We start from the raw sequence: 24010 nt of genomic DNA, 5'->3' as shown, positions 1-24010 counted from the left end.
TGGCCAAGATAAAGCAAAGCAGTGTGACACAGACAACAACACAGAGTTACACATGGAGTAAACAATAAACATGCCAATAACACAATAAACAAGTCAATGACACAGTAGAAAAAAGAAAGTCTATATACAGTGTGTGCAAAAGGCATGAGAAGGTAGGCAATAAATAGGCCATGGGAGCAAATAATTACAATTTAGCAGATTAACAATGGAGTGATAAATGAGCAGATGCTGATGTGCAAGTAGAGATACTGGTGTGCAAAAGAACAGAAAAGTAAATAAAATAAAAACAGTATGGGGATGAGGTAGGTAGATTGGGTGGGCTATTTACAGATGGACTACGTATGTACAGCTGCAGCGATCGGTTAGCTGCTCAGATAGTTGATGTTTAAAGTTGGTGAGGGAAATAAAAGTCTCCAACTTCAGCGATCTTTACAATTTGTTCCAGTCACTGGCAGCAGAGACCTGGAAGGAAATGCGGCCAAATTAGGTGTTGGCTTTGGGGATGATCAGTGAGATATACATGTTGGAATGTGTGCTACGGGTGGGTGTTGTTATCGTGACCAGTGATCTGAGATAAGGCGGAGCTTTACCTAGCATAGACTTATAGATGACCTGGAGACAGTGGGTCTGGCGACGAATATGTAGCGAGGCCTAGCCAACTAGAGCATACAGGTCGCAGTGGTGGGTGGTACAAGGTGATTTGGTAACAAAACGGATGGCACTGTGATAGACTGCATCCAGTTTGCTGAGTAGAGTGTTGGAAGCTATTTTGTAGATGACATCGCCAAAGTCGAGGATTGGTAGGATAGTCAGTTTTACTAGGGGTACGTGTGTCAGGGTTTGTGAAGGAGGCTTTGTTGCGAAATAGAAAGACGATTCTAGATTTTATTTTTGATTGGAGATGTTTAATATGAGTATGGAAGCAGAGTTTACAGTCTAGCCAGACACCTAGGTATTTATAGTTGTCCACATATTCTAGGTCGGAACCGTCCAGAGTGGTGATGCTAGTCGGGTGGGCGGGTGCGGGCAGCGAAAGGTTGAAAAGCATGCATTTGGTTTTACTAGCGTTTAAGAGCAGTTGGAGGCCACGGAAGGAGTGTTGTATGGCATTGAAGCTCGTTTGGAGGTTAGTTAGCAGTGTCCAAGGAAGGGCCAGAAGTATATAGAATGGTGTCGTCTGCGTAGAGGTGGATCAGGGAATCGCCCGCAGCAAGAGCGACATCATTGATATATACCGAGAATTGAACCCTGTGGTACCCCCATAGAGACTGCCAGAGGTCCGGACAACATGCCCTCCGATTTGACACACTGAACTCTGTCTGCAAAGTAGTTGGTGAACTAGGCGAGGCAGTCATTAGAAAAACCAAGGCTATTGACTCTGCCGATAAGAATACGGTGATTGACAAAGTCGAAAGCCTTGGCCAGGTCAATGAAGACGGCTGCACAGTACTGTCTTTTATCGATGGCGGTTATGATATTGTTTAGTATTTTGAGCGTGGCTGAGGTGCATCCGTGACTAGGTATTTAATCAGGGATTCACCATTGAGACCCGTCTCTTTATTACAAGGGAGCTCTGCATACACAATTTCATAAAATACATAAGAAGACAGTAGCCTATCCTCTGAGAATGAATAAACGAGACACCGCAGTGACCCTTGATGTCAGATTTTCTAAATAACAATACTAACTCGCCATCTTGTGGTGAAAAATAAGACCTACACGTAATGTTGATTGAGTCTCGAGACACAGCCGTCATGGTCATATGACAGCGGGTATGCTACTTCCTGTAGACATACTTTTGTTTGGCAGAACGGAACAGCTGTCTGGAGGCGGATAGAACCATATCATTAGGAATTAATAGGATCTCTATGAATAGAAGTTACTGGTCTTGCTGTACTACCTTTGTGTTCAGTGGGACTCATCAAGATGCTGGCGCTAATTAACAGACTTTTGGACTGGTTTAGGTCTCTCTTCTGGAAAGAAGAGATGGAGCTCACGTTAGTTGGACTTCAGTACTCCGGGAAAACCACCTTTGTCAATGTGATATCAGTAAGTAATAAGGATTTAATTACCACACCACATTAATAAAAAATGTTCGTATTGACATGCTGGTGTTGGATAGGAAGAGACCACGAGCAGCTGGACTGTCTAGCCCAGCTAGCTGGTATGTAAGGAACCTGTGTGCTTAGTTGAGTTGGTTAGTTACCATCTGAGCTGATACACTGTTTGCTAACATAATGCTATGCTAGCATAGCAGTAAGTACAGGTGCTCTGCAGTGTCATCAGCTAGCTAGCAAGTAGCCGACTCAACTCCACGATTTACGATGGAGTTGAGTGGCGACTACTGTGAGCGGACTGTAACTCCGACGTAAAATACAAGTACGTTTTATATATGTTTTTGCAGATTTCTGCGCCCAAAGAATGTGTGTAATTGGGCTATTTTTGTGATGAAATTAGTAGTCTTTGATGTGACGTTGGAGTTCAGTTTAATCGGTTACAGTTATAACGTTAGTAGTTAGTAAGCATCATGACTGGCTAACTTTAGCCATAAATAAGGCTACTTTATCATGTAACTAACGTTAGCTATGTCACACGTATTCTAAAGTCAAATCCGTATTCTAAAGTCAAATATGGCAACGCTGGAGTTAATATGTAACGTTAGCAAGCTGAGGGGCATCACTTTTTTTTGTTTCTGCAGTCAGCTAATGTTGGCTAGTTAGCATGGCTAAAGAATAACAAACCGTTAATCTGTCTTTGTCAACACATTAAATGGACAGTCAACATCACTCAAATTGTAACGAAGTGTGACCATTTGAAATGATTAAACCCACAGTCCTTTGTTTTGGCCTAAACCACAAAGTAGCTAGCTATAGGCTAGGCCCTACTTCTGAGAGCTGAATCACGAGGCTAGCAAAAAAAAAAAAAAATCCAAACTGTACAATCCAACTTTAGTTTTTTTTCTGGCAGCCTGCTGTTATTACATCATCCAAGTGAGACGAAGAGTCAGGTTTCATTCATATCAAGGGGCGTGACTGCCTCCCTGCACTGATACAAGACACATGGAAACATAACATCAACAGTTAGGCCTATAAGAATTGCACAGTTTACAACGAGAACTCCGAGACCAGATTAACATCCTATCTGGGCTACTGTTTTAGAAGTGCACACTACATAGTACTTAAGGGTATTTAAGAACGTGGAGTTGGATCACTTTCTCAGACCATGGCTGTGTTCAGCTGACCTACTGCTGATTAGGCTACATTTCCCTCTCCACAAGCCTTATCAAATGTGTCCCAATGTCCATATTTGCTCTTTGGCAATATACTTGTAGACAGGCAGGCATGTAGAATTTTGGGCCTGATTTGCCAAGTCATTTAGAAGGACTAATAGTGTTGCACAAGGAAAGCAGGTCCTTTGTTTTCCCTAGTTGTTCCACAATGTTGGCGTTCTACCCCATGCAGAGCACACTTGGTACAGTTACAGCCCCCCAAAAATAAATTTAGCCAATCCATCCATACATACAAGTATTTGATACACTACCGATTTTGCAGGTTTTCTTGCTTACAAAGCATGGAGAGGTCTGTAATTTTGATCATAAGTACACTTCAACTGTGAGAGACGGAATCTAAAACAAAAATCCAGAAAATCACATTGTATGATTTTTAAGTAATTAATTAGCATTTTATTGCATGACATAACTATTTGATCACCTACCAACCAGTAAGAATTCCAGCTCTCACAGACCTGTTAGTTTTTCTTTAAGAAGTCCTCCTGTACTCCACTCATTACCTGTATTAACTGCACCTGTTTGAACTTGTTACCTGTATAAAAGAAACCTGTCCACACACTCAATCAAACACTCCAACCTCTCCACAATGGCCAAGACCAGAGAGCTGTATAAGGACATCAGGGATAAAATTGTAGACCTGCACAAGGCTGGGATGGGCTACAGGACAATAGGCAAGCAGCTTGGTGAGAAGGCAACAACTGTTGGTGCAATTATTAGAAAATGGAAAAAGTTCAAGATGATGGTCAATCACCCTCGGTCTGGGGCTCCATGCAAGATCTCACCTCGTGGGGCATCAATGATCATGAGGAAGGTGAGGGATCAGCCCAGAACTACACGGCAGGACCTGGTCAATGACCTGAAGAGAGCTGGGACCACAGTCTCAAAGAAAACCATTCGTAACACACTACGCCGTCATGGATTAAAATCCTGCAGCGCACGCAAGGTCCCCCTGCTCAAGCCAGCGCATGTCCAGGCCCGTCTGAAGTTTGCCAATGACCATCTGGATGATCCAGAGGAGGAATGGGAGGTCATGTGGTCTGATGTGACACAAATGGAGCTTTTTGGTCTAAACTCCATTTGCCGTGTTTGGAGGAGGAAGAAGAAGGATGAGTACAACCCCAAGAACACCATCCCAACCGTGAAGCATAGAGGTGGAAACATCATTCTTTGGGGATGCTTTTCTGCAAAGGGAACAGGACGACTGCACCGTATTGAGGGGAGGATGGATGGGGCCATGTATCGTGAGATCTTGGCCAACAACCTCCTTCCCTCAGTAAGAGCATTGAAGATGGGTCATGGCTGTGTCTTCCAGCATGACAACGACCCGAAACACACAGCCAGGGCAAGTAAGAAGCATCTCAAGGTCCTGGAGTGGCCTAGCCAGTCTCCAGACCTGAACCCAATAGAACATCTTTGGAGGAAGCTGAAAGTCCGTATTGCCCAGCGACAGCCCCGAAACCTGAAGGATCTGGAGAAGGTCTCTATGGAGGAGTGAGCCAAAATCCCTGCTGCAGTGTGTGCAAACCTGGTCAAGAACTACAGGAAACGTATATCTCTGGAATTGCAAACAAAGGTTTCTGTACCAAATATTAAGTTCTGCTTTTCTGATGTATCAAATACTTATGTCATGCAATAAAATGCTAATTAATTACTTAAAAATCATACAAGATTTTCTGGATTTGTTTTCGATTCCGTCTCTCACAGTTGAAGTGTACATATGATAAAAATTACAGACCTTTACATGCTTTGTAAGTAGGAAACACCGATTTTGCAGGTTATCAAATACTTGTTCTCCCCACTGTGTGTGTATACATGCATGCATACAAAAGTATGTGGACACCCCTTCAAATTAGTGGATTTGGCCATTTCAGCCACACCCATTGCTGACTGGTGTATAAAATCAAGCACACCACCATGCAATCTCCATAGACAAACATTGGTAGTAGAACAGCCTTATTTAAGAGCTCAATGATTTTCAACAGGGCACTGTCATAGGATGCCACCTTTCCAATAAGTCAGTTTGTCAAATTTCTGCCCTGCTAGAGTTGCCCTGGTTAAATGTAAGTGTCATTGTGAAGTGGAAACGTCTAAAAGCAACAACGGCTCAGCCGCGAAGTGGTAGGACACACAAGCTCACAGAACGGGAGTGCTGAAGCACATAGTGCGTAAAAATCCTCTGACCTTGGTTGCAACACTCACTACCGAGTTCCAAACTGCCTCTGGGAAGCAACGTCAGCACAATAACTGATTGTTGTGAGCTTCATGAAAAGGGTTCAGCTCGAGTGGTGTAAAGCTTGGACTCCGACATTGGACTCTGGAGCAGTGGAAACACGTTCTCTTGAGTGATGAATCACACCTCGCCATCTGGTGGTCGGACAGATGAATCAAGGTTTGGCGAATGCCAGGAGGATGCTACTTGCCCGACTGCATAGTGACAACGGTAAAGTTTGGTGGAGTAGGAATAATAGTCTGGCCCCTTAGCCCTTTTTTTTCAGCATGTCAATGCCGCTGTGCACAAAGTGAGGTCCATACAGAAAGGGTTTGTCGAGATCCGTGTGGAAGAACTTCACTGGCCTGCACAGAGCCCTGACCATTATACACCTTTAAATCAATTGGAATGCCAACTGCGAGCCAGGCCTAATTGCCCAACATCAGTGCCCAACCTCACCTTACCAGAAGAGTGGCGGCTGTTATAGCAGCAAAGGGTGGACCAACTCTATGTTAATGCCCATGATTTTGGAATGAGATGTTCAATTAGCAGGTGTCCACATACTTTTGGTAATGTGTGTGTCCATCACAGGTTGGTGGCACCTTAGATGGGAAGGACAGGCTTGTGGTAATGACTGGAGTGGAAATATTGAGATGGTGTCAAATGTATCAAACGTATTATTATTATGAGCCGTCCTCTTCTAAGCAGCCTCCACTGGTGTCCATTATCAAATCAAATTTATTTATAAAGCCCTTCTTACATCAGCTGATGTCACAAAGTGCTGTACAGAAACCCAGCCTAAAACCCCAAACCGCAAGCAATACAGGTGTAGAAGCACAGTGGCTAGGAATAACTCCCTAGAAAGGCCAAAACCTAGGAAGAAACCTAGAGAGGAACCAGGCTATGAGGGGTGGCCAGTCCTCTTCTGGCTGTGCCGGGTAGAGATTATAACAGAACATGGCCAAGATGTTCATAGATGACCAGCAGGGTCAAATAATAATAATCACAGTGGTTGTCGAGGGTGCAACAGGTCAACACCTCAGGAGTAAATGTCAGTTGGCTTTTCATAGCCGATCATTCAAAGTATCTCTACCGCTCCTGCTGTTTCTAGAGAGTTGAAAACAGCAGGTCTGTTCCATAGCCGCAGGCAGAACAGTTGAAACTGGAACAGCAACACGACCAGGTTGACTGGGGACAGCAAGGAGTCATCAGGCTAGGTAGTCCTAAGGCATGGTCCTAGGGCTCAGGTCCTCCGAGAGAAAGAAAGAAAGAAAGAAAGAAAGAGGGAGACAATTGGAGAGTAGAGGTCAACCGATACCGATTTATTGGAGGACCAAAAACAGCCAATACCGATTTAATCGGCCAATTTAAAAAAATATATATATATATTTGTAATAATGGCAATTACAACAATACTGAATGAATGCTTATTTTAACTTTTTTTTTTAAATTTAATTTTATTTTACCTTTATTTAACTAGGCAAGTCAGTTAAGAGCAAATTCTTATTTTCAATGACTGCCTAGGAACAGTGGGTTAACTGCCTGTTCGGTCAGGGGTTTGAACTTGCAACCTTCCAGTTACTAGTCTAACGCTCTAACCACTAGGCTACCCTGCCGCCGCAACATAATATAATACATCAATAAAAATCAATTTAGCCTCAAATAAATAATGAAACATGTTCAATTTAGTTTAAATAATGTAAAAACAAAGTGTTGGAGAAGAAAGTAAAGGTGCAATATGTGCTATGTAAGAAAGCTAACGTTTCAGTTCCTTGCTCAGAACATTTGAAAGCTGGTGGTTCCTTTTAACACGAGTCTTCAATATTCCCAGGTAAGAAGTGTTTGGTTGTAGTTATTATAGGACTATTTCCCTCTATACCATTTGAAATTTCATTAACCTTTGACTATTGAATGTTCTTAAAGGCACTTTAGTATTGCAAGTGTAACAGTATAGCTTCCGTCCCTCTCCTCGCTCCTCCCTGGGCTCGAACCAGCAACACAATGACAACAGCCACCACATAGAAGCAGCGTTACCCATGCTGAGCAAGGGAATCAACCACCCCAAAGCTCAGAGCGAGTGAAGTTTGAAACGCTATTAGCGTGCGCTAACTAGCCAGCCATTTCACTTCGGTCACACCAGCCTCATCTCAGGAGTTGATAGGTTTGAATTCAAACAGTGCAATGCTTGACGCACAATGAAGAGCTGCTGAATGAATGTTTACGCGCCTGCTTCTGCCTACCACCGCTCAGTCAGATACCATCGCTCAGTTAGATACTTAGGTACTTGTATGCTTGTATGCTCAGTCAGATTATATGCAACACAGGACACGCCAGATAATATCTAGTAATATCATCAACCATGTGTAGTTAACTAGTGATTATAATTGTTTTTTATAAGATACGTTTAATGCTAGCTAGCAACTTACCTTGGCTTATTGCGTTTGCGTAACAGGCAGGCTCTTGTGCAGTGCAACGAGAGAGAGGCAGGTCGTTATTGCGTTGGACTAGTTAACTGTGAGGTTGCAAGATTGGATCCCCGAGCTGACAAGGTGAATCTCTTTCTGCCCCTGAACGAGGCAGTTAACCCACTGTTCCTAGGCCGTCATTGAAAATAAGAATGTGTTCTTAACTGACTTGCCTAGTTAAATAAAGGCTATTCCGATTAATCGGTCGACTTCTAGTGGCGGCTGTGCAAGGACCCTTGTATCCTGGGGTTGGACTTTCAGTTCGACCTAAATGGGGGCACACTGAGCTTCCAGGGAGGGCCGGCAGTCACCATGGTACCCCCCTAATGTCACATTCACTCAACTCAACAAACCCTTTACTCCAACAGTGAAAGCAGCAGAGACTCATGGTTGTCCCCCCCCCCCCCCCCCACATCTGTGTGGTTTTTCCCCAGCCCCCACTATCACCTAAGGCTGTGTGTTACATTGACACAGCCCTCTGTGAGCCCGGGCCGCACCCCACCCAGCCCAGCTACCCCGGAGAGGAGAGGACACTATCTGCAGTGAGGGAGATATGCGGGAGGAACTGTGTTGGTCTTGACCCCGAGCAGCAGGAATGGTTGTGGCAGTTGCTGTTTGAATTCAGAGACAGCTTTGCGCTGAGTGAGGAAAAGATGGCTCAGACTCATCTGGTGCAGCATGAGATCGTCACAGGTGATGCTCGACCCATCAAGATGTGTCCCCGCCGTATCCCGCTGGCACGCCAGGAGGCGGTAGACAAGGCTATGTTGGAGATGCAGTGGGCACACTTCATCAAGCCCTCAGACAGCCCCTGGGCGGCGCCAGTCGTCATGGTTCCGAAGAAGGGGGGCAAACGGAGGTTCTGTGCGGACTACAGGTGGCTGAATGAGGTAACCAGGAAGGACTCCTACCATATATCGATGAGTCGCTGGACGTGGTTAGGGGGTCCTCCAGGTTCTCCTAACTAGACCTCCGCAGTGGCTACTGGCAGGTGCCAGAGCCAAAACTGCATTCTCCACCAACAGAGGACACTGGCAGTTCAAGGTCCTGTGCAACGCTCCAGCTACTTTTGAGCGTTTGATGGACAGGGTGCTGGATGGCATCCCCCGACAGCAGTGTCTGGTATACCTCGATGACATCCTGGCCCATGGCAGCTCCTTCCAGTCAGCCCTGGGGGCGCTACGGCGTGTGCTGGAGAGGGTGGCTGCTGCAGGTCTGAAGCTCCACCCCGAGAAGTGCCACTTCATGAGGAGAGAGGTGTCCTTCTTGGGCCACCGAGTGGGGAAGGAGGAGATCAGCACCATGGAGGACAAGGTGGGGGCTGTCAGACTGGCCCACCCCTGACTAGCGTCAACTGAAGAGCTTCCTGGGCCTGGCCTCGTACTACAGGAGGTTTGTATGGGGCTTCTCAAGCGTCGCTGCTTCCCTGAACCGCCTGCTGCCGGAAGGACAAGGATTTCACTTGGACAGTGGAGTGTGATGAGGCATTCAACACCCTCAAGCGTGCACTGATCGAGGCCCCCGTGCTCGCCCCCCACTGACCTCACCTTGCCCTTTGTCCTGGACACAGACGCGAGCAATGTGGGCATGGGTGGGGTGCTGGCCCGGGTGGGTACTGCCGCTACTGTGTCACCCGGCGGGAGCTCTTGGCTGTTGTGGCTTCCGTCAAACACTTCAAGTACTACCTGGGTGGCTTGCCCTTTACTGTAAGTACTGACCACTCTGCTCTCCAGTGGCTCATCATGTCTTTCAGAAAGCCAGAGGGGCAGGTGGCACGCTAGTTGGAGCTTCAGCCGTATGCCTTCACAGTGGTGCACAGGGCAGGGGCAACGCCGACACCATGTCCCGTCGGCCCTGTACTGCAGATGGCTGCCGCCACTGTGATTGGAGAGAGGGACGGGAGAGAGAGCTGTGTGCAGAGGAGGGGGTCTGTGCCACAGTGTGTCGGGCGCTGGGACCTGTCTGCTGTGAGCTGCAGACTGTCGACGTGGCTGAATGGGGGACGGGACGGGACACAGACCTACAGCCAGTGCTACAGTGGGTAGAGGCGCAGGTGAGGCCATCATGGGAAGAGGTGACAGCGCTCTCACTCGCGACCAAAGGGTTGTGGTCAATGTTTGAGAGACTGCTGATGGCGGGCATGGAAGTAGTTGGCCACAGGAGAGGAAAGGTGGCAGGTGGTGGTCCCAAAAGCATTGCGGGAGTCTGTGCTCCAGAGTACTCATGGGAGGGGTGGGGACTGGACACTTTGGGGTCACCAAAACGCTGCGCCGCCTCCGTCAGGGCTTTTACTGGGGGCAGCACAAGAGGGATGTGGAGGACTTTTGCCGCTGCTGTGACAACTGCACAGCGAGAAAGGGCTCCCCAGGCCGCTCTCTTGCTCAGCTCCAACAGTTCCCAGTGGGGGCTCCCATGGAGAGGGTGGGAGTGGATGTAATTGGGCCGTTCCCCACCACAGTGGAAACCGCTGGGTACTCACGGCCATGGACTATTTCACAAAATGGCCTGGGGCCTATGCTCTGCCTGACCAGGAGGCAGAGACCATCGTCGACGCCCTGACAGCGGGGATGTTCAGCATGTTTTGAGCTGCGGAGTCCATCCACAGCAACCAAGGTAGAAACTTTGAGTCCCGTGTGTTCGCCGTCATGTGTGAGAGGCTGGGTATGCACAAGACCCACACTACTCTTCTCCATCCTCAAAGTGATGGCCGGACTTGTGGAGCGCTTCAACAAAACGATTGGACAGCAGCTGGCCATCGTCTCTTCCAAACACCAGCGTGACTGGGACAAGCACCTGCCTATGGTCCTCATGGCATGCCGCTCCGCTGTCCAAGACTCCACCTCCTGCACGCCTGCCCTCCTCAAGAGGGAGAGAGATCCGCACCCCTGCGGAGATGGCCACTGGATGTCATAAGGTGAAAGCACCAATTTGTAAGTCGCTCTGGATAAGAGCGTCTGCTAAATGACTTAAATGTAAATGTACTGGCGTTTGGTCGGCCCCTGGATAGCCCTCATGTTCCCCCGGGGGCCGGAGTATGCCCGGAGACTCCAGGACCGCCTGGAGACAGCCCACACCTTCGCCAGAGAGCAGCTGGTGAATGCAGGTGTGAGGCAGAAGAGGAACTTTGACGTGTAATCCCGGGGAAGGCACTTTGTGGCTGGGGAGCTGGTCTGGGTCTACAGCCCCCTAAGGAAAAAAGGCAGATGCCCCAAGTTGGACAGTCACTGGGTGGGACCCAAAGTGTCCTGGAGAGGGTAGGGGAGGTTGTTTACCGGGTGCAGCTTCCACCCAGGGGGAGAAAGGTGACACTGTACCGGGACAGGTTAGCCCCATACAGAGGGGCCTCTTCTCCCCAATCTCCAGGGACCCCCACAATTCCCCTCTCTGGCAATGACATTCTCCAGGCGCCACAGACAAGGCTCCAGACAGCCCACTCCCCCTGTCTCCCCCCCTGTGTCACCACGTAGTTTCCCAGAGCCACGGACTGTATTACCCATTCCCGCTTTCTTGTCCCCCATATCCCTGCCTTCATCCCCTGGTTCCCAGAGGGGCATTCTGCGACCATCACGGCCACGCAGGCAAAGGAGACTTCCGGGTCGCTTCAGACTTTGTTTGTTCCCTCGGGGCCAAGGGACTTTGGTGGGGGGGCTGTGTAGCGACCCGCACAGACAGCTGTGTGTTATGTGTTAGGCTAGTAGGTGGTTGTGTTGTACTTACCAGTACCCAGTGTTCGCGGGGTCCGACATGCCAATCAACCTGCTATCTGCCAATCACGGGAATGCCTGGAATGGTCTGATGCTGGGCATCCTGGCGGTTGGCGGAGGGGGGTTGGGCAGGGGGATGGAGCATTGTGTCTGGCCTTCACAAGGAAGGTCACGGTTGGCTTGTGGGTTATCTTTCATTTATTTGGCATGGGCTACGGCCAAACAGTAGCCTGTGTAAAGTTGGGTTAATAAACCGTCAATTCGTAAACTCAAACCTCTGTCTGGACAATGGTTCCTTTATGATCAATTCAGGTCATTACAATACCATTTGTATTTCATATAACTTTGACTATTGGGTGTTCTTATAGGCACTTTAATATTGCCAGTGTAACAGTATAGCTTCCGTCCCTCTCCTCGCCCCTACCTGGGCTCGAACCAGGAACACATCGACAACAGCCATCCTCGAAGCAGCGTTACCCTTGCAGATCAAGGGGAACAACCACTCCAAGTCTCAGAGCGAGTGACGTTTGAAACGCTATTAGCGCACAACCCCCTAACTAGCTAGCCATTTCACATCGGTTACACCAGCCTAATCTCGGGAGTTGATAAGCTTGAAGTCATAAACAGCGCTGTGCTTGTGAAGAGCTGCTGGCAAAACGCACGGAAGTGCTGTTTGAATGAATGCTTACGAGCCTGCTCCTGCCTACCATCGCTCAGTCAGACTGCTATATCAAATCATAGACTTAATTATAACATAATAACACACAGAAATACGAGCTTTTGGTCTTTTTAATATGGTCGTATCCGGAAACTATCATTTCGAAAACAAAACATGTTTTATGTCAGTGAAATACGGAACCGTTTATCTGACTGGTGGCAAGTCTAAATATTCCTGTTACATTGTACAACCTTCAATGTTATGTCATAATTACGTAAAATTCTGGCAAATTAGTTCGCAATGAGCCAGGCTGCCGAAACTGTTGCATATACCCTGACTGCATGCAATGAACGCAAGAAAAGTGATACAATTTTACCTGGTTAATATTGTCTGCTAACCTGGATTTCTTTTAGCTAAATATGCAGTTTTAAAAATATATACTTCTGTGTATTGATTTTAAGAAAAGCATTGGTGTTTATGGTTAGGTATAGTCGTGCAAAGATTGTGCTTTTTCGCGAATGCACTTTTGTTAAATCATCCCCCTGCGTTGCATCGACTATATGCAACGCAGGACACACTAGTAATATCATCAACCATGTGTAGTTAACTAGTGATTATGATTGATTGAGAGTTTTTTTATAAGATAAGTTTAATGCTAGCTAGCAACTTACCTTGGCCTCTACTGCATTCACGTAACCGGCAATGTGAGGCTGGTAGTTAGAGCATTGGACTAATTAACCGTAAGGTTGCAAGATTGAATCCTGGAGCTGACAAGGTAAAAATCTGTCGTTCTGCCCCTGAACAAGGCAGTTAACCCACCGTTCCTAGGCCGTCATTGAAAATAAGAATGTGTTCTTAACTGACTTGCCTAGTTAAATAAAGTTTTTTTTTTTTTTTTAAATGGCCAAATCGGTGTCCAAAAATACCGATTTCCGATTGTTATGAAAACTTGAAATCGGCCCTAATTAATCGGTCATTCCGATTAATCGGTCGACCTCTATTAGAGAGCATACTTAAATTAACACAGGAGACGGGATAAGACAGGAGAAATACTCTATAATAGACTGACCCTAGCCCCCTGACACAAACTACTGCAGCATAAATACTGGAGGCTGAGACGGGAGGGTTCGGGAGACACTGTGGCCCCATCCGACGATACCCCCGGATAGGGCCAAATAGGCAGGATATAACCCCACTCACTTTGCCAAAGTACAGCCCCCACACCACTAGTGGGATATCTTCAACCACCAACTTACCATCCTGAGACAAGGCCGAGTATAACCCACAAAGATCTCCGCCACGGCACAACCCAAGAGGGGGCGCCAACCCTGACAGGAAGATCACATCAGTGACTCACCCCTCCTAGGGACGGCATGGAAGAGCACCAGTAAGCCAGTGACTCAGTGACCCTGTAATAGGGTTAGAGGCAGAGAATCCCAGTGGAGAGTGACAAACCCACTGGACCCACAACCTGCTTAACCTCTAGCGACGAGCAATCCCGTATCCGGGAGCGTAACCATAGCCTCAAGCGCATTACCATAACGCAACGTTTCCTATTCATGAAAATCGCAAATGAAATGAAATAAATATATTCAAACACAAGCTTAGCCTTTTGTTAACAACACTGTCATCTCAGATTTTCAAAATATGCGTTACAGCCAACGCTAGACAAGCATTTGTGTAAGTTTAGCATGGCATAATGCTATGCTAGGCTGTGCTGGCAGCAGGCAACATTTTCACAAAAATAAGAAAAGCAACCAAATTAAATCATTTACCTTTGAAGAACTTCAGATGCTTTCACTCAGGAGACTCCCAGTTAGATAGCAAATGTTCCTTTTTTCTAAAAATATTTTTGTAGGTGAAAAACATCACGTTTGTTCATCCTGCTTGGCTGAGAAATCGACAGAAAAATACTTCAACTATAATGCATTAGCATAACGCAACTTTTTCTATTCATGAAAATCGCAAATGAAATAAATATATTGAAACACAAGCTTAGCCTTTTGTTAACAACACTGTCATCTCAGATTTTCAAAATATGCTTTTCAACCAAAGCTACACAAGCATTTGTGTAAGAGTATTGATAGCCTAGCATAGCATTAAGCCTAGCATTCAGCAGGCAACATTTTCACAAAAATAAGAAAAGCATTCAAATAAAATCATTTACCTTTGAAGAACTTCAGATGTTTTCAATGAGGAGACTCAGTTAGATAGCAAATGTTAATTTTTTCCCAAAATATTATTTTGTGTAGGAGAAATCGCTCCGTTTTGTTCATCACTTTTGGCTAAGAAAAAAAAACCCGATTCATTCACTACAACGCCAAACTTTTTTCCAAATGAACTCCATAATATCGACAGAAACATGGCAAACGTTGTTTAGAATCATCCTCAAGGTGTTTTTCACATATCTATTCGATGATAAATCCTTCATGGCAGTTGGGTTTCTCCTCAGTAGAAAACAGAAAAGTGCTGCAGCTGGAGATTACGCAATCATTTCAACGGAGGACACCAAGCGACCACCTGGTAAATGTAGTCTCTTAGGGTCAATCTTCCAATGATATGCCTACAAATACGTCCCAATGCTGCAGACACCTTGGGGAAAACGTGGAAAAGGTAAGTTGACTCCTAGCTCCTCCGCAGCCATATAAGGAGTCATTGCCATGAGGCGGTTTTAAAAAATGTGGCACTTCCTGATTGTATTTTTATCTGGGTTTTTTCTGTAACATCAGTTCTGTGGCACTCACAGACAATATCTTTGCAGTTTTGGAAACGTCAGTGTTTTCTTTCCAAAGCTGTCAATTATATGCATAGTCGAGCATCTTTTCGTGACAAAATATCTTGTTTATAACGGGAACGTTTTTCATCCAAAAATTAAAAGAGAAGTTAATTCATGACCCCAAATACCAAGACCATTTGAAGTCTAGGCATATGTATTGGCTTGACTTAAGAATGTCCTTTACAGTAATTGTTGGATACTCTAGTCTGAGTAGAAGAGGATAATTACCAAAGAGGCCTTGCAATAGCAGATTGGGATAGTTTCCCCATGCTTGTATTCATCACAAGAATGCAGCACTTTTTCACTTCGTTATGGTCGGGTGACCTGGATGTGGTCTGTAGCTGGACAAAGCTGCGCTCTCACCCACCCCGTAGTCAGCAGTGCGACACCAGCCACACAACTCTAATGCAGTTTTTTGTGTATGTTCTTGAAATCCCTCTGCTTGCCTTGCTACTCAAGTGTTTGTATAAAACTATACCAATGGCAATGGTGGCTGTCATTGGACTTTGCTTTTCTAGAGCTCATTCCTACAGTCTCCTTTGGAGCAGACATGGGATACCCCTCTCAATCTGTTGGTGTTACATTTTTGCAAGATGGTGCTTGTGAACTCCCTCCTGCACTAAAAGGGAACTGTGAAGTGAATGTGTCATTTGACTAGCTGGCCAGGAAGGCACCATAATAGAACCAGATGTTATGGGCCTCATTTTGGGGGGGAACTTGGTTGAACCTCAGTGTGTCACTTTCTTCCTGTTTTAGTTCTCACATCTGAAAGTCCAAACCCTTCAGCAATTTTGATAAGCTTTCCCAGAATATTTTTTAAAATTCAATTTTAAGTGTGATTTTGTGTGTTCTAAAATGTTACATATTTTCAGTGTCTGGAATATTTGAAATTCTAGGCATAGCCAAAGTTGTTTTTAAGAGGGCATTTTGGAAAAATGGTCATGCAACTGACAATGACATTTATATAGAGCATCCCAAAAATTGTTGTAATCTTTTTAATTTCTTTCTCCTTATAATAGCCTCAATGTAGAGACAATATCGTAGACAATCATACCCCTTTACATTTGTGACCTTTAACTGACCATACCTACATTTTATGGAGTCTTTGATACCATAATCGGTAGTGAATTTTGTTGGCAAACGTCCTTCAAATGTTCCAGGCTCAAGCCTGGCCACCAACTATCCCCCAAATCTGCAATAATACATTTTGGTACTTTTCAAATTGCTGCTCAATGTGTAGCCAAATGCTTGTGTCTAGCTTTGTGTGCTAAATGTCCATATAGCCGATAAAGCAGTCCTCATGTCCTTAGTTCACTTTTCCTTGTTTTGGTTTCTCACAGTCTGGTCAGTTTAGTGAAGACATGATTCCCACAGTCGGCTTCAACATGCGGAAGGTTACCAAAGGCAACGTGACGATTAAGGTAAAGGTTTGCCATTAAACTCTGCTCTAATTGCTGTCTGTGCTGTGCATCTCCCCGGGAACGGTAGGGAAAGATGAGTGTCTGTGCAGTGTCCACATTGACCTACTGTCTGTCTGTATTGTGTCTACTGTGCAGATCTGGGACATAGGTGGACAGCCTCGCTTCAGAAGCATGTGGGAGAGGTACTGCCGAGGAGTCAATGCCATTGTGTAAGTATCTGGACCAGAGTAAGCCACCTTGCGGCTCCACTCTAACCATAACATGCTCTGTATCAACGTTTGCTGTGGTCAGTGTGTGTCAATGCCAGGACTGTTACCTCTCACCAATGTCTCTACCCGGTCTCATTATATGCCCTTGGCTCTGAAATGCAGGCTCCTACCCTCTCAAATGCTGTGGTTCCTGTCCTAATTTGAACCAAAAACACTTGGAGCTGCATAAAGATATGGTCTACTTTAGCAATCACGCTGGGTTCAGGAGATAACTATTATCTTTCAGGATGCATTTAGTTTAGAATGCGGCCGTCTGACTGTTCTTCTTCACCATTTTCCTTGCTGCAGCAGTACGAGATGGCATTTTCATGTTTTTCGTCTTTTTTGTGCTTTTCTAAGTCTTCACTCCATGTGACTAATATTTTAGAAGTAGTTTTCAACAATATTTGCAAAATGGCATTGGATATTTATAAAGTTGGGCAAAAATGTTTAGTCAACCACCAATTGTGCAAGTTCTCCCACTTAAAAAGATGAGAGGCCTGTTTTAATCATAGGTACACTTCAACTATGACAGACAAAATGAAAAAATAAATCCAGAAAATCACATTGTAGGATTTTTAATGAATTTATTTGCAAATTATGGTGGAAAATAAGTATTTGGTCAATACTTTGTCATTACAACAAAGGGTATATAACAGAGGTCAAATGTTTTCTGTAAGTCTTCACAAGGTTTTCACACACTGTTGCTGGTATTTTGGCCCATTCCTCCATGCAGATCTCCTAAAGAGCAGTGATGTTTTGGGGCTGTTGCTGGCAACACGCACTTTCAACTCCCTCCTAAGAATTTCTAGCATCCTTGAAATGCTTCTTACGAAGCCACTCCTTCTTTGCCCGGGCGGTGTGTTTGGGATCATTGTCATGCTGAAAGACCCAGCCACGTTTCATCTTCAATGCCCTTGCTGATGGAAGGAGATTTTCACTCAAAATCTCACGATACAAGGCCCCATTCATTCTTTCCTTTACACGGATCAGTCATCCTGGTCCCTTTGTAGAAAAACAGCCCCAAAGCATGATGTTTCCACCCTCATGCTTCACAGTAGGTTTGGTGTTCTTTGGATGCAACTCTGCAATCTTTGTCCTCCAAACACGACGAGTTGAGTTTTTACCAAAAAGTTCTATTTTGGTTTCATCTGACCATATGACATTCTCCCAATCTTCTTCTGGATCATCCAAATGCTCTCTAGCAAACGGGCCTGAACATGTACTGGCTTAAGCAAGGGGACACGTCTGGCACTGCAATATTTGAGTCCCTGGCGGCGTAGTGTGTTACTGATGGTAGGCTTTGTTACTTTGGTCCCAGCTCTCTGCAGGTCATTCACTAGGTCCCCCCGTGTGGTTCTGGGATTTTTGCTCACCGTTCTTTTGATCATTTTGACCCCACTGGGTGAGATCTTGCGTGGAGCCCCAGATTGAGGGAGATTATCAGTGGTCTTGTATGTCTTCCATTTCCTAATAATTGCTCCCACAGTAGATTTCTTCAAACCAAGCTGCTTACCTATTGCAGATTCAGTCTTCCCAGCCTGGTGCAGGTCTACAATTTTGTTTCTGGTGTCCTTTGACAGCTCTTTGGTCTTGGCCATAGTGGAGTTTGGATTGTGACTGTTTGAGGTTGTGGACAGGTGTCTTTTATACTGATAACAAGTTCAAACAGGTGCCATTAATACAGGTAACGAGTGGAGGACAGAGGAGCCTCTTAAAGAAGAAGTCACAGGTCTGTGAGAGCCAGAAATCTTGCTTGTTTGTATGTGACCAAATACTTTTTTTCCACCATAATTTGCAAATAAATTCATTAAATCCTACAATGTGATTTTCTGGATTTTTTTCTTCTAATTTTGTCTGTCATAGTTTAAGTGTACCTATGATGAAAATTACAGGCCTCATCTTTTTAAGTGTCAGAACTTGCACAATTAGTGGCTGACTAAATACTTTTTTGCCCCACTGTACTTAATAAAAAATATAAATGCAACATGTAAAGTGTTTGTCCTGTGTTTCGTTTCATGAGCTGAAATAAAATAAATTTCCCATATGCACAAAAAGCTTATTTCTCCCAGATTTTGGACACATTTGCTTACATCCATCCCCCTGACAGGTGTAGCATATCAAGAAGCTGATTAAACATTATTACACAGGTGCACCTTGTGCTGGGGACAAGAAAAGGCAACTCTAAAATGTGCAGTTTTGTCACACAATGCCACAGATGTTTTGAGGGAGCATGCAATTGACATTCTGACTGTAGGGATGTCCATCGGAGATGTACGTTCTCTGGCAACATGTTGATTTTTCAACCATAAGCCGCCACAATGTCGTTTTAGAGAATTTGGCAGTACGTCCAACCGGCCTCACAACCGCAGACCACGTGTCGCCATGGAAGCCCAGGACCTCCAAATCGTCCTCACCTGCGGGATCATCTGAGGCCAGCCACCAAGACAGCAGATGCAACTGAGTATTTGTCTGTAATAAAGTCCTTTTTATGGGGGGAAAAAATATTCTGATTGGGTTGGACTGGCTCCCAGGTGGGTAGGCCTATGCCCTCCCTGGACCGCCCATGGTTGCGCCCCTGCCCAGTCATGTGAATTCCATAGATTAGGGCCTAATGAATTTATTTCAATTGACTGATTTTTTTATATGAACTGTAACTCAGTAAAATCATTGCATGTTGCGTTTATATTTTTGTTCAGTTTAGTTCAAATATAGTCTAGTTGAAGCTACAGCCTCTTTTTCGCTGGAAGTCTGGATTCATTCCCTATGACGATGGTGATCAGTGAGAAAATGCAATGCTACTGAATGCCTTTGAACTTTTGAGTTTTATATATGTTTTGTACCCATTTGCATATAGATCTACTAGACCGAATGTTTTGAAAAACCTGCGTCTGAGCATTGTCTTTTTCTCCAGTTACATGGTGGATGCAGCAGACCGTGAGAAGGTAGAGGCCTCCAGGAACGAGCTCCACAACCTGTTAGACAAGCCTCAGCTACAAGGCATCCCTGTAAGTCAGTTATTCAGTCAAATCTAATGCTATATCAATCCCAATGAGTGGCCAGTCAGTGACACTTATCTTCCTTGAGTTCTTCAGACCCAATGTTCAGCACATCTTTGTTGACCTTGACCCATGCCATACATCCCCAGGAGGGTCCAATGACTCCAATCAGATGCATTTGATCATCACTCATAATTGGCAATTACGGCCACTAATGGTTTAAGTTACTCAGGCTAAGTGGCATTGGAAGTGCTCAATTTTGTACCCAGCCAAGATTTTTTATTAGATTTCAGATTCCAGCCCAGCAGCTTGCCAACTGACAGAACAATGTTTGTCATACTGACTCTGTTGCCTTCCAGCTTGCCATATAGGGGTTGTCTTTTTCCACCAACAGAGAAGGTTCTGTAATAGCAAAAGAGGTAATGCAAGACGTATAGATTATCAGTCCAGAAGGTGTGATGTATCTGCAGTAACGGGGAAGGGCAGCCCAGTGGGATTGGCTCTGCTGAGAAATCTGAGTCACAGAGAGAGATGGTCATAAAGCCTGCTCTGTCTCCATACACCCACTGACCGCTCTTCTCTCCTCAGGTTCTAGTGCTTGGTAACAAGAGAGATCTTCCCAGTGCGCTTGACGAAAAGCAACTCATCGAAAAGTTGTAAGATACTCTGTTTCTCCCTGTTCCTTGAATGATCCATTTGTCATATTGGTCAAAATGAGCACAGACATGTTAACCTATATATCCTTCAATTGTATGTGATCTTGACAGTAATCTTCCCAGGGGTAATGAAATGGCCATGACTCCAATGCACATTTGAACTTTTGTAGCCCATTTCTTGCTAACCATTTATCTTGAGTACGTTTTTTACTGATGGCTGGTTGATGCGAGGTTGAAGAGAGAAATACCCTGCCAGATCCTTAAATGCCTTTTCATCTTGGCATGGTTTAGAAGGACTATTACTTACATACTCTACATCATTGGAAGGTGATAAAAGGACATTTACTGTATATTTAATTCACCTAGAAGACACTTTTATCCTGTATACAATCAAGGGGGGGGGGGGGTGTACAACAACAACAACAACAAAAGAACCCCAAAAGTAGAAGGAACCAAAGCACTTACTGATTTAACTCTCTACAGGAATTTGTCAGCCATCCAGGACAGAGAAATCTGTTGTTACTCTGTTTCCTGCAAAGAGAAGGACAACATAGGTGAGTATGAGGGAGGCAATTCACACAGCCACTACCAATGATCAGTTTCTGCATTTCTAATTCAATTAAGATGGAGTGCTGTGCTTGTGCTCATTCTTTTAATGTTTTTGTCCCCTCTTTGTAATACATGGTGTCTTCTGTTTTGTGATTTTTAAATATCTCCGCAATAATGTGACAAAGTTTTATCCCATCTTCAGATATCACTCTGCAGTGGTTAATCCAGCATTCCAAGTCTTGAAGGAGCTGAGAGTGTAGGTCCAGCCTGCTTCTGTGTCCTCCTTGCTGCCTCTGAAGTGGCTCTCTACCGCCCTGTCTACTCTCAACTCACCACCACATTCTGCACCGTTTGTGTAATCTTCGATTCACCACCACAACACCAACCACTGCTTACACTGCTTAGTCTTTCAGTTGTCACAATACAGTGATGAAGGACAGCGGAGAGTACCTACTCATCATACCTGTTTTCAGTGGAGAAGTTCTACGGGTTTGTGTCCATCCTTTGGTTTTAACGCTACTAACTGGGTTCAGGGAGTCATGACCTCCCAGCCCACTGGCATTATATCAGTTTGACTCTGTATTTAGGTGGTGGAATCCAGTCTCTTCATTCAGTATCTACTCCAGTTCAATGTCCCCATTTGGTGTCAATGTAATATTGTTTGATTATAATTAAGGTTTTTGCCAAAACACGTCGCATGTGTGAATGCCTTTATATCCTGACACACTGTGATATATATATATATATATATGTATATATATATATATATATATATATATATATATTGTACGTTAATTGATTTGCTGGTCAATGGACATATTTAATGATGTATTTTATGAAGTGGCTTACAGTTTACATGACATGGAAAGTAAGACTGTATGGAATGCTGTAGTCTTGAGCTCAATCCCAAAAGGGATCTGCAGAGTTTTAAGTGCCTTCTGCAAAATCTCTGATTTCTGGAGCAAATTAGCTTTTCATGCAAGAAGATGATCATCACACCATACAGATATGCTGTACATAATGAATGTTTTGACTTTTGACCCACGTCATTTACTTGGTTGTCTCTGGACATGTTCATTCAACTCTGTAGAATCCCACGTTATTTAATGCACTTGTGTAAATATGCTTCAATAATGAAAAGTGATTGATGTAAATAGGATGAAATGTAGCTTGATTTGAAGGGGAAGCAGAAAAACTGGAAGTTCGCCACATTTTGTGAAAGATGAATAATAATGATACTTTTCAGATTGTAACTGCTTTTTGAGTGTCTGTCTCATTGGTTACTCTTGAATATCAAGCCCACAGAGGGTCATATAATTAAATTGATCAGAAAGCCAGCCAGTGTTACTCATGGAGGTTATGGCAGATGTCACTCAATTCCTCACAATGATGATCTGTCCCTCATCTGTTGTCTGAGACAGTTTTACATGGATGCTTTGTCATCTCTAAGCTTAATAATAATTATGTATTTTGTGAAGCCTTACTGATCCAAGGAAAATGCTGCAAGCCACAAGATGTCACCTGTCTTAGTTTCACATGTTATATTAAAGAGTCATTGTCAGTTCTACAGTGAGTAGACAATTATTTATTGAAATGTTCTCCAATTGTGACCTTCTGACACACTAGATTTCAGAGTTCTTTTCTGAATAGAAAGGTCTTGTGCTGGCTGCCTAAATGTTTTATGGACATTTATTTACGTGTAAACAAACTAAAACTAGATACAAAGTGTATATATATAAAAGATAATGGACCTATCTATAGATTTAAAAATAAGTTCATCTTTGAGAACTAACAACATTTCGGGAATTTCAGGAAATTTGATTTAGAAGGCCTCAATGTCAGTGCTACTGTACATTTGGCCATGGCCCACCACCAGATTCTATTCTGTCCCTTGACAGTAAATTGTTCACTGCACTCAAATGTGAAGTGCTTTCAATACTAAAATATCCCTGCTTTGCTGCTTGTACTGTACTAGCTATTCTGCACCTCATCTAGTTTGCTTGAGGATGTCCTCAGTATAGTACCTCACATTCTGTTGTTTTGTATTGGGGCATCTCTCTTTGTATACTTCTAATGATAGTGGTCTAGTAGATATACTGAAAGTGGGGGCCAGGTAAACCATGTGCTTTTGCAGAATTGGGTGGTTAAAGCGTGTTACCTCTAATCCTATGTTTGCTGTCCCAGACATTTTATGGAAGAATGACACCATATGGAATGAAAGACATCGCTGTTCCCCCACCCCGATGTGAATTTGTATCTGTGTGCAAAACCGATAGATTCAGCTGCAGAAAAATAAGAAATTAAGATTTGTATTCAGGAGAATGCTCTTGTATGTGTTTATTGCATTTTTTTCTGTGACTGCTTAATAAAATACTCTTCATTTTTTTAAAGGTTCTATTTACTTACGCTATTTAGCGCTGGGAATGCATTCCCAGATAAATGCCTTGCTGATGTTGGTAGTCATTAGATTTCTGTCCACAAGAGGGAAGCAAAGTACTGTGAAAGCTGAAAGCAGAGGTAGCCAGTCATGGGACCATAGTCCAGGTTTTCCCAAACACGGTCCTGCCCCCCTCCCCCTGGGTGCACATTTTGCCCTAACACCACCCAGCTCATTCAAATAATCAAAGCTTGATGAGTTGGTCATTTGAATCAGCTGTGTAGTGCTAGGGCAAAAAAACGAAACGTGCACCGGAGTTTGAGAAACCCTGCCACAGCCTAAACTTGTAAGCTACTTCCTTCTCTTGAACTATTATTGACGCCTTCTAAGCCTGCAGCAACAGGATTTGGAAGTTTAGTCCATTATGTTAGCTTAGGGCGGTAGGTAGCCTAGCGGTTAGAGTGTTGGGCCAGTAACTGAAAGGTTGCTAAATCGAATCCCCGAGCTGACAAGGAAAAAATCTGCCCCTGAGCAAGGCAGTTAACCAATTGTTCCTAGGGTGTCTTTGTAAATAAGAATTTGTTCTTGACTGACTTGCCTGGTTTAATAAAACATTTTTAAAATGTTGCTTGAACAGTGTTAAGGCTAGGTCGGTGGTT

The 24010-nt window shown here is 44.4% G+C and overlaps 1 protein-coding gene across 2 annotated transcripts; it reads left to right on the top strand.

Annotated features, from left to right (window-relative positions):
• Positions 1 to 1783: 1783 nt before the first annotated feature.
• Positions 1784 to 23358, top strand: arl8bb (ADP-ribosylation factor-like 8Bb). Of its 2 annotated transcripts, none has more exons than XM_029683765.2 (7): positions 1784 to 2049; positions 16442 to 16522; positions 16658 to 16731; positions 19685 to 19778; positions 20358 to 20425; positions 20909 to 20979; positions 21177 to 23358. In XM_029683765.2, exons 1-7 carry the CDS (start codon positions 1927 to 1929, stop codon positions 21215 to 21217), a joined length of 552 nt encoding a protein of 183 aa, XP_029539625.1. In that variant the 5' UTR covers positions 1784 to 1926; the 3' UTR covers positions 21218 to 23358. The 2 variants fall into 2 exon arrangements, with proteins under 2 accessions (XP_029539625.1, XP_064858012.1); XM_065001940.1 differs by lacking the exon at positions 1784 to 2049 and adding an exon at positions 2349 to 2379.
• The last annotated feature ends 652 nt before the right edge of the window (positions 23359 to 24010 follow it).

This window comes from Oncorhynchus nerka, linkage group LG15, assembly GCF_034236695.1.
Source record: "Oncorhynchus nerka isolate Pitt River linkage group LG15, Oner_Uvic_2.0, whole genome shotgun sequence".
In the NCBI taxonomy this organism is placed as follows: Eukaryota; Metazoa; Chordata; class Actinopteri; order Salmoniformes; family Salmonidae; genus Oncorhynchus; species Oncorhynchus nerka.
The sequence above is the reverse complement of the archived record's forward strand: the minus strand, read 5'-3'. Positions and strand labels throughout refer to the sequence as shown.